Source organism: Dromiciops gliroides, chromosome 1 (genome assembly GCF_019393635.1).
Source record: "Dromiciops gliroides isolate mDroGli1 chromosome 1, mDroGli1.pri, whole genome shotgun sequence".
NCBI lineage: Eukaryota > Metazoa > Chordata > Mammalia > Microbiotheria > Microbiotheriidae > Dromiciops > Dromiciops gliroides.
In genome coordinates this window covers 450,139,212-450,157,375 of record NC_057861.1, presented here as the reverse complement: position 1 = coordinate 450,157,375, position 18,164 = coordinate 450,139,212, and the positions used below count along the sequence as shown (strand labels likewise).

At 36.4% G+C, this 18,164-nt stretch overlaps 1 protein-coding gene across 13 annotated transcripts in view; it reads left to right on the top strand.

Annotated features, from left to right (window-relative positions):
• MEF2C (myocyte enhancer factor 2C) overlaps window positions 1-18,164 on the top strand; it is a 219,029-nt gene that overhangs the window by 115,002 nt on the left and 85,863 nt on the right. For all 13 annotated transcript variants that reach the window (XM_043962357.1, XM_043962343.1, XM_043962425.1 and 10 more), the window contains one exon: window positions 5,756-5,959. In XM_043962357.1, coding sequence (XP_043818292.1) covers window positions 5,756-5,959 — 204 coding nt within the window. The remainder of the gene's footprint in view (window positions 1-5,755; window positions 5,960-18,164) is intronic.

Sequence of the window (18,164 nt, the reverse complement as noted above, 5' to 3'; positions counted from 1 at the left end):
CTTAGAACCTTCTCAAAAAAAAAATACATCTTATATCTCAATTCTCTCTCCTTGGTTCAGCCTGACTTGAAAAGTATATGCACTCACCCTTCTTACTATGTCTGGAACACAGTTGTTGAGAAAATATACAGAAAAGCTCTATCTAGCTAATAAACAAACCAAAAAAAGGCAATTAAAATCATTAGTATCCACTGAAATTATGAGTATGTCTACATTGCCTAAAGGAAACTTTATTTTAAATAAAGTGTTGATTTTAAGCATTGAAGTTTTCAATACTATTTATAAGGAAATATGCCATTTGGCAAATGCCTTTATTCTCTGTAATATTTTATTTGCTTCTTTAAAATTGTGGATGCATTCCAACAATTACCTAAGGAATGTGGCTTATTCTTTCAACCTCAAAAATGCATAAGCCTGATTTATATCCAGTTTTCTTCTTGAAAAGCCAGTTTTAGGGCTTGATATAGGCATAAGCTAAATGCTAAATTTATTACATAGGATGATTTAAATTTCAAAATCCAAATAATACTGTATCACCTTTACATCTGAGGCTTTTAAAATCCAAGCTGTAAAGGAACTTAATGGTGGTCAATATCTGTAGACTAATTTTATTTTCAGTATATATCTAACTTTTTCAAGCTATCAGAAAATTGAAAAATAAATTTTGTTGAATTGTAATGCTCACTTATACATTATTGGATTTACTCCTTGTCACTATGCATGCTTATTGATGTGCACATTGGAAACATTCTTTCCTCTTAACTACCTTAAACAGTTTCCTCCCTCAACTAAAGTTGAAAATACTATTTTTGAAACAGAAATATGGACTTCTCCCCATGGCAAACTGTTGTAAAAGTATGAAAAATGTAATCATTATAGTACATTATCATGTTTAAATGTAAAAGCTCTGAATTGCAATCTTTGTCATTGAGTGGCATATTTTAAAAGAAGAGTAATATCCTAGATCTCTTTAAGAACATTAATGCTTAAAAACAATTTTATCTAGCTATGAACAATGGGGAAAAGCATTATGAAATACATTTGGAGAGATGCTATGAAGAACATGAACATAATACTGAATTAAATTTAGAGCAATTAAGAGCAAAATTTGAAGATTTTCTTAAATGGTTTAATATATTTGTCACTCAATCTGCAGTTTTAATAAAAAAAACTATATGCATTGCATTTTGTGATAAGTGTTATTAAGTATGCATCATCCTGAAGCCTATTTGGTTAAGTTAAATGTATAGAAGTATCGAAAGGTAAAATAAATAGCGGTTTTAAAGTTATTTTAGTACTTAGGTGAACTTTGATGGCCAGAAGCTCTAACGAGCTAAATTTTGAGGTTTCTATTCTACAGAAACCATACAGTATGGAGATAGTCCATCTACAATTTTGTGGTCACCAAGTCTGATTTAAAGTGGTTTTAGATACATTAAAGTATTTTGAGTCAATACAGTTTATATTTTGCATGCGATATGTTCCCTATTTCACTTATTAAAATAATACAGATGTATAGATATAATCAAGTAAATGCCTCTTCTCTTCCTGCGTGGTTGCTTCTTAATGGCTTAAAGATGAAACCAGTTGAAAAGCATTTGTATTTCAAAGAGCAGCAGATAAATAGAACAGTAAAATCTGGCCTCCAATTAACACTACCCCGCTTTGGTTTTGTCTTTCCATCCCAAGCACCTTGCACAAGTCCTTTAAAAAAAATTCTTCAAATCGACAAGCATTTTTTTTTGGTCTTTTTTTTTTTGGCAAGGCAATGAGGGTTAAGTGACTTGCCCAGGGTCACACAGCTACTAAGTGTCAAGTATCTGAGACCAGATTTAAACTCAGGTCCTCCTGAATCCAGGGCTGGTGCTTTATCCACTGCACCACCTCGCCGTCCCCATCAGCAAGCATTTATTAAACTTCTGCTATGTGTCAGGCACTTTAATAAGTGCCAGGGATACAAAAAGAGCAAAAACAACAAATAAAAAGAACAACAACAAAAAAAACCCAGTCCCTGCTATCAAGAAGCTCATGCTCTAATGAGAAAGGCAATATGCAAACAAGAAATATAGAAGTTAAATTAAAGATGATCACAAAGAGAAGACATTAGAAGTAAGCATGAACAGAAAGATTAATTGTATATGATAGAATTTTATCTGAAACTTGCATAGAGGAGTTACTTAACAGGTACTTTTAACTGAAGAAAATTGAATAAATCTATACTCTTAAGACCTTGGTGCCAATGATTTCTATAATAAATCCATTATTTTTCATTCATTCTAAAAAACAAACTACTGCATTTAACTCTTTGAGATTAGTAATAAATAAGAGAAGCTGATTTTTGAAGTAGTTCTGTAATCAGATGTGAAAATATTACAAAATCTATATTTTGTCATAAGCATCTTGGTAAGAGCTACAAATATAGTACCACAGCAAGAATGGGTACCATTTGTATACATTGCAAAGAAAAATACACAGAATAGACACATAAAGACATTTTTTGAACCAAGAGACTAGTTGGTAGGAATTAGTAACACAGAAATGTCAGTTTCTCTGTGGCATGACCAGCAGGGATTCTAAGGTGGAAAGAGGTTACATCTAGTATTAGTTTGCATTAGGAATTCTAACAGATTAAAACACTTTATAAATTACACGTATTTGAATTCTTCTACCGCTGCCCTAAGTCATCAATTCCCATGTAATTGTAGACAAATAGTACTTTGTTAATGTTCCCTTTACTTAAATCAAATCTCTTCCATGCATATTTAATAAATAAAATATAAATCTTTTATTAATGAAAACTATGCTTTTATTTGCCTTAGAGGGGAAAAAAGTGACCTGTCTATAATTTACTTAGAAAATCATGCCAGGGGAAAATCAATATCCGTGATTATTTATAGCACTTGTAATTGATGCTCTTAAGTGTTTTGTATACCAGTGTTCACCAAATTTTTAGGATACTATACATTACCTTCAAGAAATCCTCACGCTTTTCCCTCCCTTTGTTGTATTCATTGCCACACACTGGTAGTCAAATAGGGCTCATCATCTTAATATCTTACAATAGATTTTTTTAATATAAGAACTGGAACTAGGACCCGGCAGCCAAGAATTTTCTTCAGCTTCTGATATCCAGGGAGGTTCAGGTACTGCTACCATTTAAGGACCATGTTTTTCTTCCCCCACCTCTCCCATCCACCATTCTCCAAACTGTTACTCTTCAAAGTCCCATTGTTGTTGGGCTTCCACTCTATAGCTCTATCTACTCACCAGGAAAGATGGCCCCAGACATACCACCTGGCCTAGGGCCCTGCATCATACATACAAGCTGCCTGGCATCAGAAAGACCTCTACCTCTATGCGTCATAGCTCAAGTCCTCTCCAATCCATATTCTTTTTTGCTCTACCTTTCCACTATATCCTTTTGAACTTTCTTCTTTTAAACCCTGCTTCAATCCAAACTTTCTCCCTCACCTTCCCTCCATCTTCTTTTAATTACTGAAACCTGTGGTTTTTTTTTTTTCCAAAGACACCAAATTTCTTATCATTGTCTCTGAGAATGACTGTTCCATTTCTCACACTCCTTGACATACAAGGCCAGCAGAATGCAGACATTCTGTCTGCTTTTATTACTCAGCAACCACCTCTTATCTTTTAAAGTTCACTCCATCCTATCCAGATTTTTGGTACTGTCATCTATAATATCACTCCAGGTTATGCCCACATGCATGCAAGCACACCTTAATTAGTGTCTTGTTGAGATAATTGAGTTTAAAGTCAAGATTTAAAGGTGATAAAATGAAGGCCTAATAGGGGTGATGGGATGGGATAACAGAGGGATCGAGGCATAGAAGACAGAGGAGCTCACAGGGAGGGCAAAGAACAGGTTGAAGATGAGTAAAGCAAGGGTGAAAGTAGAAGATGATGATAAGTTTGTTTTCCCAGAGTGGGTTTTAAGAGTTCTGGATCTCGGGGCAGCTAGGTGGCGCAGTGGATAAAGCACCGGCCCTGGAGTCAGGAGTACCTGAGTTCAAATCCGGCCTCAGACACTTAACACTAGCTGTGTGACCCTGGGCAAGTCACTTAACCCCAATTGCCTCACTAAAAAAAAAAAAAAAAGTCTAAAAAAAAAAGAGTTCTGGATCTCAGAGGAAAAGTAGTTATAGGTGAAGGTAAGGTCTGAAGTCTAACCACTCTAATTGTGACTGGAGTTAAAGTGGAGATAAGGGTTCTGGGTATGAAGAGGTTAATGAACCAGGCTGAGGGGTTAGGAGGCTCAACAACATGAAGAATAAAAGAAACATAGATGGTGGAGGAATTGATATAAAGAGTAAAACTAAGAAGAAACCAAAAGGATGGGAAATTTGAAATAAAACATCAACATGTGAGGTAGTAGTCAGAGAAGGCTTCCTGGAAGTCATGATACTTGACCTAAGCCTTGACAATGGGTGGAATTTGTATAGTCTTAGAGGAAAAGGAAAGGCTTTCCAGATGGGGGAAACAATTATGAAGATAGTGAAGACAAGGCAGAAGAGTTTTGATTTGATATGGCAAATAATATAGAGTCTGGGGAGTTTCATACGGTGAGGAGGATAAGGTGATAAAAACAAAATTTAAATTACTTCCCAATAGCTATATGTTGATAAATTGGAGGAAGGAGAAACTAGGGCTAGGGAGGCCCGTTAGAAAGCTGATTGTTGTTGAAGTCAGAAGCTTTAGTTATCCAAATATAATGGGGATCTGACTGAAGTACTGACAGTACAAATGGAAGGAAATGGGTGAATCTAAGTGACATTTTAAAGGGAAAAATAATGGAATTTGGTGAAACACTGAATAAAGGAGTGAAAGAAAAAAGGGCCAAAGATAACTCCACAGTTTATAACCTGGTTAGGGCAGAAGAATGATGTTCAGGAGAACAGAACTGATTTTTTTTTCTCCATTTTGTCTAAAGATATTTCCTAAGTCCCGATTTTGTGACTACCAGAAGAGAGATCTAGAGCTGAAGGGACCTTAGAAGTGATTTAATATTACTCCATCCCATTCCAAATAAGGAAACTGAGTCTCAGGGATATTAAATAACTTGCCAAAGGTAACATAGGTCATGAGTGTTTGGAGCAGGATTTGTACCCAGATCCTTTGACTCCAGGGTCATGGCTATTTCCATTGTACAATGCACAATTAATCATTTCTGAGGTCAGGCCTCAATTTTATCACAGAATTAAATGAATAAGAAATTAAATTTTAACTTTCAAATAAGCTAACTTGATGCCTACCATTGAGACCTGAAGAATAACAATAGTTTATGCCAGAGTTAGAAAGTAAGTTTTTGGAATGCAAACCTAAAATATGAAACCCCTAGGAGGGAAGACAAGGAAAGGCAAGGGTAGACAAGAGAAGGGAAGGAAAATTAAATGGAATGACATATTTGGGCAAAATATTTGATGCTCTGAAATGAAATTTTGTAAATAGATGCTTCCAAAAGTAGGACATTAGGTTGTGAAACAACAAAAACTGCCTTTCTTGCCTTCATTTATGCATTTATTACAAAGGATGCATTGAGTTACACATATTTCTACAAGTTAGAACCCACACATTTTTATATTCTTTGCTAAAAAACAGTTTTGGATTTGTTTGCTTCCTTTCTGAATGTAGGAATGCTTTAGAAAGTGTGGCAGATACGTAATTGTTTTAAGAAAGAGAAGAATGCTTTAAAAAAACACACATGATTTCTGACAGACTTGTTTTCCTTTTTTCCCAGGTGACATTTACAAAGAGGAAATTTGGGTTAATGAAGAAGGCTTATGAGCTGAGCGTTCTATGTGACTGTGAGATTGCGCTAATCATCTTTAACAGCACCAACAAACTGTTCCAGTATGCCAGCACGGATATGGACAAAGTGTTGCTGAAATACACAGAGTACAATGAGCCACATGAGAGCCGAACAAATTCAGATATTGTTGAGGTAAGAATTAAGGCTTTGTGAGAGTAAAGCTTTGACAGAACTGTAGGACATCTCACCAAATGTTTATATTGCTTCTCAACTGCAGTATTTAATTCTCTTTGCAGAATATAGTCATGTCAAGAGTAGTGGGGGGAAAATTACTTAAAACTTATGCTATTAACGATTGATCGGTTTACCTTTTGTTTCTTACTCAAAGAGTAATACTCTTTTAAGATTGCATCATTTGAACCATTTGTCAAATTTTAACACACATTCAAGATTTGATGTTTGATGAAGAAATAATTATAAATGTTGTAGGAAAATATTTTTATAAAAATTAATTCATATTTAATATATTGCATTAAGAATTAATGTGGTAGATTTTCAACACAAGTGTTTTACTTGTGTGGCATATTCAGGACTTCATAGCCCTTGTCTTGAAGGAACTTATGAATTCTAGTAGGGAAAATGATATATCCATTAATAGCTATGATATCTAAGTTAGCATATGACTAAATTCAGATGGGGAGGTTAAAAAAAAAGACAGTAGCATGAGAGATTGAAAAAGAGAGGGATTCATCAGGGAAAACTTTGTAAAAGAGGTGATGATACCTGGGCTGGCCTTGAAAGTGAGATCCACAAGCCTTGGGAGCAGTGGGAGCACTGAGGGTGCAGTGCGAGATGGGGGAGTCTATTCAAGGCCAGAGGTCAGGAGGGAAGGGTAGCAGATAATGTGTGCAAATGGACATGATTATGGGAGAGAGGGAAGAAATAGGTGAATGCTACAATAAGCATCAAGTCACAACAAGAATAACAAAATTTTATTATAATGTGTTCATAGTTGTTCTGCACACACCATGTTTAAGTGTGGTAGTTTAAAAATAGCTTAATATCATGTAACAACTAATCCCAAGGGTTTACCTTCATATGTAGAAAATACATGGGAACAAAAGTTTTTAAAAAAGTATTTTTCAAATTTCATTTGCTTACTCTTCTTACCCATCTTCTCCTAGGTCTTGATATGTTTCCTGCTTTCCTAGAATATTTTGAAAAATTAATTTATTGAAGTCATTTTGGTCAAAGTAAAAATCACTCCCGCCATATTTAGTCTGGGTTTATACTAAGGAAATAATCGTAGTATTTGTTCAAATAGAATTAATCAGCCCATAGCTCTCCCTCCCACATTCTTCCTCCCTTCAACAGTTAAAGGTGTTTTTTTTTTTAACTTTACTATTAATAATGGTTATTAGTAAAAGTTATTTTGAAGTTTGCAATGAATGTCGAGATTATAAATGTTCTACATTCCAAGACTAAGCAAAAAAAAAGTAACTTTAGGGAGTCAAAAGTGAATTATGAATAGACCTCATGCAGTATGTGCTTAAGAGTTCTTGCAAGTATACATTTACAACACATCATCCAAGTTATCCCTTACAAATATTAAATTAAAAGTTTATACTTAACTGAAAAATATTTTATGTTTTGAGGAAATTATAATATTTACCTGCTATCTCCTAGAAATAGTATCATATTCATATGTGTGTCTGTATATATGTGTGAATATATATATATATTTAGATAGATATAGGTAGATGGTAGATGATAGATAGATATAGATGATAGATACATAGATAGATACATAGATAGATGATAGATAGATGATGGATACATAGATACATAGTTAGATGGACATATAATATAAATACCTTCTTTTGTTGTTATTCTGAACCTGTAATTTCATTGGTTTCTGAGAACTCCCAGTATAGAAACTTATACATGCATATTGGCGACTCTTATACAACTTATGGCCTTAGAAAATTTCGTGGGCTATTGAGAGGCTAAGTGACTCACCCAGTGGCAAGGTGCCAACATGTGACAAGTCTTCTAGATTATGCCACACTGCTTCTGTATGTAAATACATAAATGCACGACTATATGGAAATAATCAGTTTGTGGTGTAGTCCATTCTCATGGTATTCTTTTTTTTGGTTTGTTGTTGTTTTTTTGTTTGTTCTTTTGTGGGGCAATGAGGGTTAAGTGACTTGCCTAGGGTCACACAGATAGTAAGTGTCAAGTATCTGAGGCCGGATTTGAACCCAGGTCCTCCTGAATCCAAGGCTGGTGCTTTATCCACTGCACCACCTAGCTGCCCCCTCATGGTATTCTTAATTTAAGTGTCTATATATACAGGTCAAAAGCATTATGTCAATCAATCAGTCAGTCAGTAAGAATTTATTAAGTACCAACTGTGTTCCAGGCATTGAACTTAGTCTTGGATTACAAAAAAGAGGCAAAAGACAGTCTCTTCCCATTAGGAGCTCATAGTCTAATAGGAGAGACATTAAGCAAACAAATATTTACAAACTGTATACAGGATAATAGAAAATAACAGAAAGAAGGTACTAGAATTGAGAGATTGGGAACGGGTTCCTGTAGAAGATGGGATTTTGGTTGAAACTTGAAGGAAGCCAGGGTATACTATAAAGACAAATTCTTCGATTTTTTCAAGACCATAACTCATTTATATCAAGTAATATTTAATGCTTTGATATTTCATCTTGCTGTGAAGGTAGCATTAAGTTTTCAAAGGCCATATAATTGGAATTTGAACTCTGACATTTCCTACTAAGCTGTAAAGACTTGGTGTATATACCTGGTAATGTTCATCATCTCCTAAATTGAAAGAAAATCATCACTAGAAGTTTGACCAAAAGTAGAAGAAGCTTTTGGCCACAGCGATTCATGAAAACAATCTAAGACATCAAGGTCTATTTTAACGGGGCAGCTAGATGGCACAATGGATAGTCAGGAGGACCTGAATTCAAATTTTATCCTAGACACTTATTAGCTTATATGACCCTAAGCAAGTCACTTATCACCAATTGCCTTAAAAATCTTGGACCATCTCAAGTTGTCCTGATATATAGCTTGCCACTGAACCCAGATGGCTCCAGAAGAGAGAGTGAGTTTGGCGACCTTGCATAGCTCCCCCTCACTTAAATCTGTGTTGTTTGAAAATATATGGTGGTGCCTATCTTTATTCTAGGTTTTAGGGAACTTAGCTGGGGTTTCTAATATATTGCTACTTATAAATTAGAGGCTATAGCACCAGTTTTTGGCATTAAATATTTATTAATGCATATTAAATGTTAGTAAAAAGAGAGAGCACATTGCTCAGAATTAGAATTCAGAAGCCCTACATACCTAGATAGAAAAGAGAGAGAGGGGCAGCTCGGTGGCACAATGGATAAAGCACCAGTCCTGGATTCAGGAGGACCTGAGTTCAAATCCAGCCTCAGACACTTGACACTTACTAACTGTGTGACCCTGGGCAAATCACTTAACCCTCATTGCCCCACAAAAAAAGAAAAAAGAAAAAAAAAGAGAGAGAGTGGGGGCCACGTGGCTGTCTCCTCCAGCATCCCAGGCCCAGCATAAAATTCCAGGATGGGAAAAGGTACATCAAGAAGCGCAGGAGAGAGAAGAGAGGAGAGCAACCCCCCTTGTCCCAAGGATTTTTTTATCCTCTCTCAGGTAGAGGTGGGTCACTGCACATTGATACAAGCTAATTGGCCAGTCCATTGATTGACAGGACTTGGGGGGGTCACCTAGGTGAATTAACTTCCTTTAGGTAGTCAAGAAGGTCAATCTGCATTTCTTTTGCAATTCTACTGACTCTGGACTGGCCTCCAGTTGGGGGCCCTCTGGGTCCCCCAGGACCCCACTATTTTCTCACAAATACAATTCAGTGGAATAGTCGTATCATCTTCTAATGTCATGGTCCTCTTTGAGAAAGAAGGGCAAACAAGAACAAGTGCGGTAATAGGCCCAAGCACATGAAATGACAGATAATGACAGATCCTACAGTATTAAAGACTTAAGTATAAAAATATTAAGAAAAATTCAACAACAAAACTTCAGGATAATATAGTAAGTTTTTTAGGTCCTTGAAAATTTTTTATGATAGGGTTTAATTTTTGTTGGTTAGCCATGTCAGATTCTTCATAATCCCTTTTAGGGTTTTCTAGGCAAAGATACTAAAATGGTTTGCCATTTCCTTCTCTAGATCATTTTACAGATGAGGAAAACTAGCCAAACAGGGTCAAGTGACTTGTCTAGGGTCACACAGCTAGGAAGTGTCTGAGGCCAAATTTAAACTCAGGTCCTCCTGACTCTATGCCTCAGGACTATTCGCTGAGCCACCTAGCTGCTTAACACCTAGCTGTTTACCTTTTACCATTCCTTAAAGATTAAGTTAAATATAGGAAAATTATTTTGATTCAAGTATAGGGAGGTACTTCAGCTTTATGTGTGTTTTGTGGTTGATTTTTAAGAGTTTAACACATAAGTGAGGTCACGGTTAATGGAGTATACAAATCCTCCTAGACAGCTTAGAAGCACTTAGAGACTGCTTAGTTTCCATTTCCTCTTACAAATAGAGATTGGGAGAGCTTTAGGATACTACAGAGGCAGTCATAGTTTCTTCAGTCTAACTTTACCAGATTAAGCACTTTGAACCCAGAGAAGGTACAATCTGAAGTTTCTAGATCTTACTTTCAGAATGACAATGGATTGTACATTGTGAGATATTTATCTGAAAATGTGCCAGTACCTTTTATGATTTGTCAAAACAAAATCTATCAATAACATTTTTTCAGTTATGATAAGTTAAATGCACTGAGCCTTCTTAGTCCAACTAATTCCCAGCTTCCCTGACTTCATTCAAGCCTCAACTAGAATCCTTCCTACAGAAAGTCTTTTCCAGTCCTCCTTAATGCTATTGTCTTTCCTATAAGAGTATTTGCAATTTATCCTATATGTGTTTTCTTTGTATATAGTTGTTTCCTTGTTATCTCAGCCATTAGATCATAAGCTCCTTGAAGGCAGGGTGTTTCATTTTTCTGTTTGTTTTTTTAAAAATACATTGTTGGGGGCAGCTAGGTGGCGCAGTGGATAAAGCACCAGGCCTGGATTCAGGAGGACCTGAGTTCAAATACTGCCTCAGACACTTGACATTTACTAGCTGTGTGACCCTGGGCAAGTCACTTAACCCTCATTGCCTCACAAAAAACAAAAACAAAATACATTGTTATTTGGTTGTTCAGTCCTGTCCAACTCTTTATGACCCAGTAGACCATAGCATACTAAGCCCTCAACCTGAAAGGTCCTCCTGAAAAATTCATGCATTTTAATATTGCCCGTGGGGTTTTCTTGGCAATGTTACTACAGTGGTTTGCCATGTCCCTCTCCGGTGGATCACCTTGTATCGGAACTCTCCACTATGACCTGTCCATCTTGGGTAACCCTGCATGGTCCCTCCACCACAACAAGGCAGTGATCCAGCATGGCTTTGGAACAAAGCAAGCACTTGAAAAATTCTTTGTTGACTTGATTATACTCTAACTTGCCATAGGTTTGCTTTGACCAGTCTTTAAAACTAGCTAGAGAGGAAGGCATGGATATCATTCAGGAGAGAAGAAAGGCTGGAGGTGGGAGAATAAGTCACATTGACAGCATTTCTGTACTTTAATAGGAATTGACTGTGATATATAGAAGACCTGGAGATTCTGGCTTGTGGGGAAGAAGGGCCCTGAGAAATCAGTTGTTATATAGATTTAACAAAACCTTGAAATTTCAGTAATCTTGCTGCTACTAGGTAAAGTTTTAAATCTTGTTTATCTGCAATAAAAGGATTATAACTGAATGGAGTTAAACAGCAGGAGAGTTCTAGCATGAAGGGTCATTTGTTATGCCTCTTCCCATTTGGACTATTACCCCTACTCCCAACCCCCCCCCAAATTAGTTTATTCACAAGGAAAAGAGAAAAACCACATGGTTTCCAACATTCAGACTGAAATACAAGATTCCTGGGCCATGCTACAGACAGTGTTGCAGGGTCAGAGGAAATTGTGCAGTGCGTGGGTGTTGAAAAAGATTCTTCTCTTAACAAAAAAGCTCTGCGTAATTATCATGTCTTTGCTTGATAATTAGCACTACTGTTACAATGGCACAAAGACTCACAAAAGCTTAACGAGAAGACTGCAATCGTTTTGGGTTTTTTTCCCCCCATTCTGAATGCAGTTTGAATATATGTTTAGATACAATATATAAATGTGTCGGATTTGGTAAATGTGCTAAATTTTTAATCCATTGGTTTAAAAAAACAAAAACAGTTGTTGTATTTAAAGCATTTCCTTTGAAGGAAGTACATTTCGTTTAACTTTACTGACATTTAGAGAGAATATTTACCTTTGTGTATAAAGCTATTAAAATGCTATAAGAAGTCTGAAGATATTAATGGGACATGTCTTTCCTCTCGCAATTGTGCCCAACAGTCCAAATTCACTTAACCACCCTCCTCCCCTCCCCCCCACCTTATATACAGAAAATGGTTTCCTTTGCACAGAATACCTTTCTGATCATGCTTCCTCTGTATTCTGTAGGGTATGCTTGCTGCTCATTCGGTTCAGTACATATTATTGAATACCAACTGTGTACATAGCTGTATACTACATACTGCAAGGGAAACAAAAGAAGCAGATGTAGAGAAATTTATAGCCCAGTTGTGGAGAAAAAACACAACCAACATTAGACAAAGTATACAATACCTGAATGATACAGCTATAGGAATGAATGCTAAAAAAATTCAACTAAATTCAACAAATATCTATTAATTGCTTTCTGTATGTCAATTACTATGCCAGGGGTGGAGATAAAAAGACAACAATTAAATAGCCTCTATCTTCAGAGAGATCACATTCTATGCTAGACAAATTCTAAGGTCCTTTGAACCTTTCTCTTGTGTTCCTATGATTCTATCTATGACTAGGGAAAGAGTCCTTTTTATGATTCAGAAGTCATCAATGCCTATGTATTTTTATAAACTCACTCCAGTAGGCTCAGTAGGCAGCTAGATGGCACAGTGAATAGAGAGCTGGATCTGGAGTCAGTAAGATCTGAGTTCAAATCCAGCCTTAAATCTTAATTAGCCATGTGATTCTGGGCAAGTCACCAGACTTTGTTGGCCTCAGTTTCCTCATCTGTAAAATGGAAATACAACTAACACCTACGTCAGGGATGTAATAGGAAGTACTAAGTTTTGTTAGCTACTGTTATTATTAATTATAAATAATGGATTGAGGGGCAGCTAGGTGGCGCAGTGGATAAAGCACTGACCCTGGATTCAGGAGTACCTGAGTTCAAATCCGGCCTGACACTTGACACTTACTAGCTGTGTGACCCTGGGCAAGTCACTTAACCCCCATTGCCCCGCCAAAATAAATAAATAGATAGATAGATAGATAGATAGATAGATAGATAGATAGATAGTTAAATAAATAATGGATTGGGCCAACAAAGCAAAAGCTTCAAACTGGTTGACAGCTTTTCTGCTCCTTAGGAGACTGTATACTTGGATGGATGGATGGATGGATGGATGGATGGATGGATGGATGGATGGATGGATGGATGGATGGATGGATGGATGAATGGATAGGGATAGATAAATGATGGATGGATAGATAGACAAACAGATAGATAGATAGATAGATAGATAGATAGATAGAGAGAGAGAGAGACAGAGAGACAGAGAGACAGACAGATAGATAACAGAAGATAGCAGAATTAGGTAATGGCTTTCTAAGGAAAAGGAACCCCTACCTCACTCATCCTTCACACAACTATCAGCATGAGCTTCAAAATTCTCATCTCTAACCATATAGCACAGTGGTGCAGTGAATAGCACACTGGGCCTGGAGTCAGGAAGATTCATTTTCCTGAGTTCAAATCTGAGCTTAAATAAGTACTGGCTGTATGACCCATGGCAAGTCACTTTACCCTCTTTGCCTCAGTTTCCTCATCTGTACAATGATCTAGAGAAAGAAATGGTGAACCACTTCAGTATCTTTGCCAAGAAAACACCAAATGGTATCACAAAGACTTGGATATGTCTAAACAACAACAGTAAAAAACTATGCCACTCCCTTGCTCACAAACCTTCAGTGGTTCTGTGGAACAGAACCCTCATTAAAAAAACCCTCATTAGCCTTGCCTTGAAAATCTGCTAAAATCTATTTCCATCATCTCTTTCAGGCCTGATTTCATTTGTGTAGCCTTCCTGTTGTCCAAGAGCACTCAATGATCCCCAGTCTCAGCCTGACTTTCCTCACCATTTCATAAAGGTTATCATCCCCCATCTTTGAAATGATTTCTCTCCCCACTTCTCTGCTCACCAAATTCCTTCCCTCCATCAAGGCCCAACTCAAGTGCCACAAGTTTTATGAAGTCTTCTGTGATCTACAAAGCTAAAAGCAATCTCCTATCCAAAGTTGATTTAGAGATCTGTTTCTTTACTTTTGCTCTTATTTCCTACCTGTGTCCTAAAAATCTTAGTGCAGCTTTAAACTTTAGTACCTTAAAGTTGCACTAAGACTTTTGGGACACCCTGTATAAACTTTTATTTGTGTGCATAATGTATTGTTTCTATTATAGTGTATACTTATCAAGAATAGGGCTCATGATGCCATTTTTCTTCTTTGTGTCCCTGGCCTTATACATATTATAGGATCAGATTTGGAATTAAAAGAGACCCAAAAAAAGAAGAACTAAAAGAGACTGCAGAGATCATCTAATCCAACTCCCTAATTTTACCAATAATAGAATTAACCCCCAAAGTCAAACAGGTATCAAATGGCAGAGCCAACATTTGAACCCAGGTCCTCTGATTTCAAAGCCAGAGAGCCCTTTCCACTACTGACACTTCTTGTCAGTAGCCTAGAGATAGGGAATATATCTGACATTTCAACAACATTGCAAACCCCTGCATGATGGAACTCCTTCTGCCAATGTACCTTCTAGCTCGTCTTTGATATGTATTTGGAGCTCTAGGAAGTTAAGGGACTTACCCAGAGTTCCTTAGTCAGTATATGTCCAAGGCACAATTTGAACCTTTGTCTTCCTAGCTTCAAAGATCTCTATCCAGGTACCATCCTATCTTTATTAAAATAGCCTGAATTGTTGTCACATGGGTAACAATTAATTCTAGTATCCAGGATTCTCAATTTAACCAATAAACATTTGTCAAGTGTTTACTATGTACCAGATACTAGGCCAACTTCCAGGGATACAGAGAAGGGCAAAAAATTTGGTTCCTGCCTTCAAGAAGCTTACAATCTGATGGAGATAACATGCAAATGATAATGTGCGTTCAAAATACATACTGAATAAGAGAGAATCAAAGGAGTACCCTAGGCATGGCTCTACTTCAAGGAGTGAAGCCTTGAAGGAGAGCAGGGAAGACTAGAGGCAAGAGTGAGACCAGTGCAGATATGTGGGGCAGGTAATTAAAAGGCATTGAGTTGGGAGTAACGTCCTGTCCTGGGAACATCAATAAGGTCAGTGTCACTGGATCACAGAGGACTTAGAGACAAATAAAGTGTAAGAAAACTGGAAAGGTGGAAAGGGACCAGGTTGTAAAGGTATTTAAATGCCAAAGGTAAGACTTGATATCACCTGATTCTGGAGGTAATAGGGAATCACTGGAGTTACTTGAGTAGGGGGATGACATGATCAGACCTTTGCACCTGAGTAGAGGATAATGGATTCCAGTTGGGAGAGGCTTGAGGAATGGAAAGGGGTCATGGGCCCTTGTACTGTGATGGTGGTTGTGAATGGGGAGGAAGGGACACATACAAATGTCATCAAGTTAGAAATAACTATTTGACATCAGCTTTGCTGTGCTGTTAGTGCAAGTGAGGAATCAAGGATGACATCAAGATTTGAGAGCCTGGGTACCTAGGAAAGTGGTGGTGTCCTTGAAAATAATAGAAAACTTGGGAAAAGAGGAGGGTTGTGAGGATGAGTTCTGCTTTGGACATGATGAGTTTCAGATGCCTTCAGTATATCCATTTTGAGACATCCTAAAGACATTTGGTGATACAAGACTAGACTTCAGAAAAAAAGTTTATGGTTGGTTATATAGGTCTGAGAATCAATCACATTGTTGTTCAGTCGTGAACAACATTTGACTCTGTGACTCCATTTGGGGTTTTCTTCACAAAGATACTGGAGTGCTTTGCTATTTCCTTTTCCAGCTCATTTTACAGAAGAGGAAAGTGAGTCAAATAGGGTTAAGTGATTTGCCCAGGATCACACAGCTAGTGTCTAAGGCCACATTTGAACTCGGGAAGCAGAGTCTTCCTAACTCCAAACCTGTTGCTCTTATCCACCATGTCATCTATCTGACTCTGCAATGATGGGCAAGTCACTTAATTCCCCCATGCCTATTTCTTCATCTGTAACAAAAGAAGAATATCTATAGTACCTTATCTCATATGGCTGCTTGGAGGACCAAAGGAGATGATGTATATAAAAAGCTTTAGTATTAATACCTGTCATTATTAGGCGCTGCTTTTTATATAGTTCAAATTGGCTGACTGTAACTTTTACCTTTCAGACCTAATTAGTCTCTCTAGCCAAACAAAATAAGTATACCCTTTTTCACAGTGAAAATCTCTTAGATATCTGAAGATAATAATAACAATGATAATAATAATAATCAACATCAACAATCAGCACTTATCAAGTACATTAAAGTTTGCAAAGTTTTTTTAACCTATGCTATTATAATTTATTACATAATGTTATTATATAGTTAATATAATATTACATGTTGGTATGCAATTTAAACTTGTATAACATATTGATATAGTTGCATAATGCATAATATTATATAACGCAATTATAATCTCCATTTTAACAAATGAAAAAACTGAGGCAAAAAGCAACTCAGTGCCTTGCCCAAGCTCACACAGGTAATGTGTCTGAAGCAGGACTGAAGCTATGGTCTTCCTGATTCCAAGCACTGCGATCTATGTCACCTAGAAGACTCACAAAGAATTTTAAGACTTCAGTTTGAAATCAGATGCTCTTAAAAGTTAAAACACATTTTCCCCATCAAATTAGTAACCCCACAATCAGTCTTTAAACCTTATTTCTGTTTATAAAGAAATTATCCATTATTAAGGATATGCTAGTTGTGAAAATCACATGAGGTGTATGCAAAATATGATATTATGACTTGTAAGAAAAAGATGATTGGGGCAGCTAGGTGGGACAGTGGATAGAGCACCAGCCCTGGATTCGGGAGGACCTGAGTTCAAATCCAGCCTCAGACACTTAACACTTACTAGCTGTGTGACACTGGGCAAGTCACTTAACCCCAACTGCCTCACCAAAAAAAAATAAAAAAAGAAAAAAGAAAAAGATGATTGTTTTCAATACTATTTTGTATTTACTTAAAGCATCATGGAGTCTTTTTTTAGTTTAGAAACATAAAGTTATGTTTTCAATTTAAGAAAATCTTTAGATTCTTGAACAAATCAATTTGTTTTCTTTTGAAAAATATTTTTTGAGATTACTATTCTTCATGTTTGGACCACATGCATGCTTTTATTGGTATAGGGAATTCTTCATGAGGAAACTTTTTACCAATGCAAATTGACACCCCCTCTACAATTTATGGAATTAGCACATTTCTTGGAACACTGAAAGTTTAAGTGATATACCTAGGATAACACAGACCCGACAGTTCATAGATGGAATTTGAACCCAGTTTTTCCTGACCCTGAAGCCACTTCTTTATCCACTGTGCCATATTCCTTTCAGTGGTATCCATACAGATTAAAACAACTTCTTATTCCATAATTTTAAAAAAAAAATGTCAATACTTCAACAAAGTGCTCTCTACTCTTCAATCCGATTGTTTTCATCAATTTTTAAAATAATGCTTACTGAATCGGTATGTTCCATTCTAAAGCAAAAGTTCATAGCACCTCTACATTGCAGATAATAGATACCCACAAAAAAAGAACGTTTTAAAAGGGAGCTTTGTCAAGTAGATTGATTCTTTTGTCTCCCTACATTCATTTTTGTTCACAATTATAACACGTGTATTTAGGAAATCTTTATGTAGCACCATTGAAACATATTTGTACTACAAAGTACAAACTAAAATTGGATAAACTATGTATATACACATGGACATGTGGGTATACATGTGTGTGTATATGTACTTATTAATGCAGACAAATATATCTTTAAATATACAAGTTGTCCCAAGTCCTCAATAGTACAGTTTTAAGTTATTAAAGCTTATATATATGTATACATATATGTATATACACACTTATATACATGCATACACATATGTATGTGCATATCTACATATAGG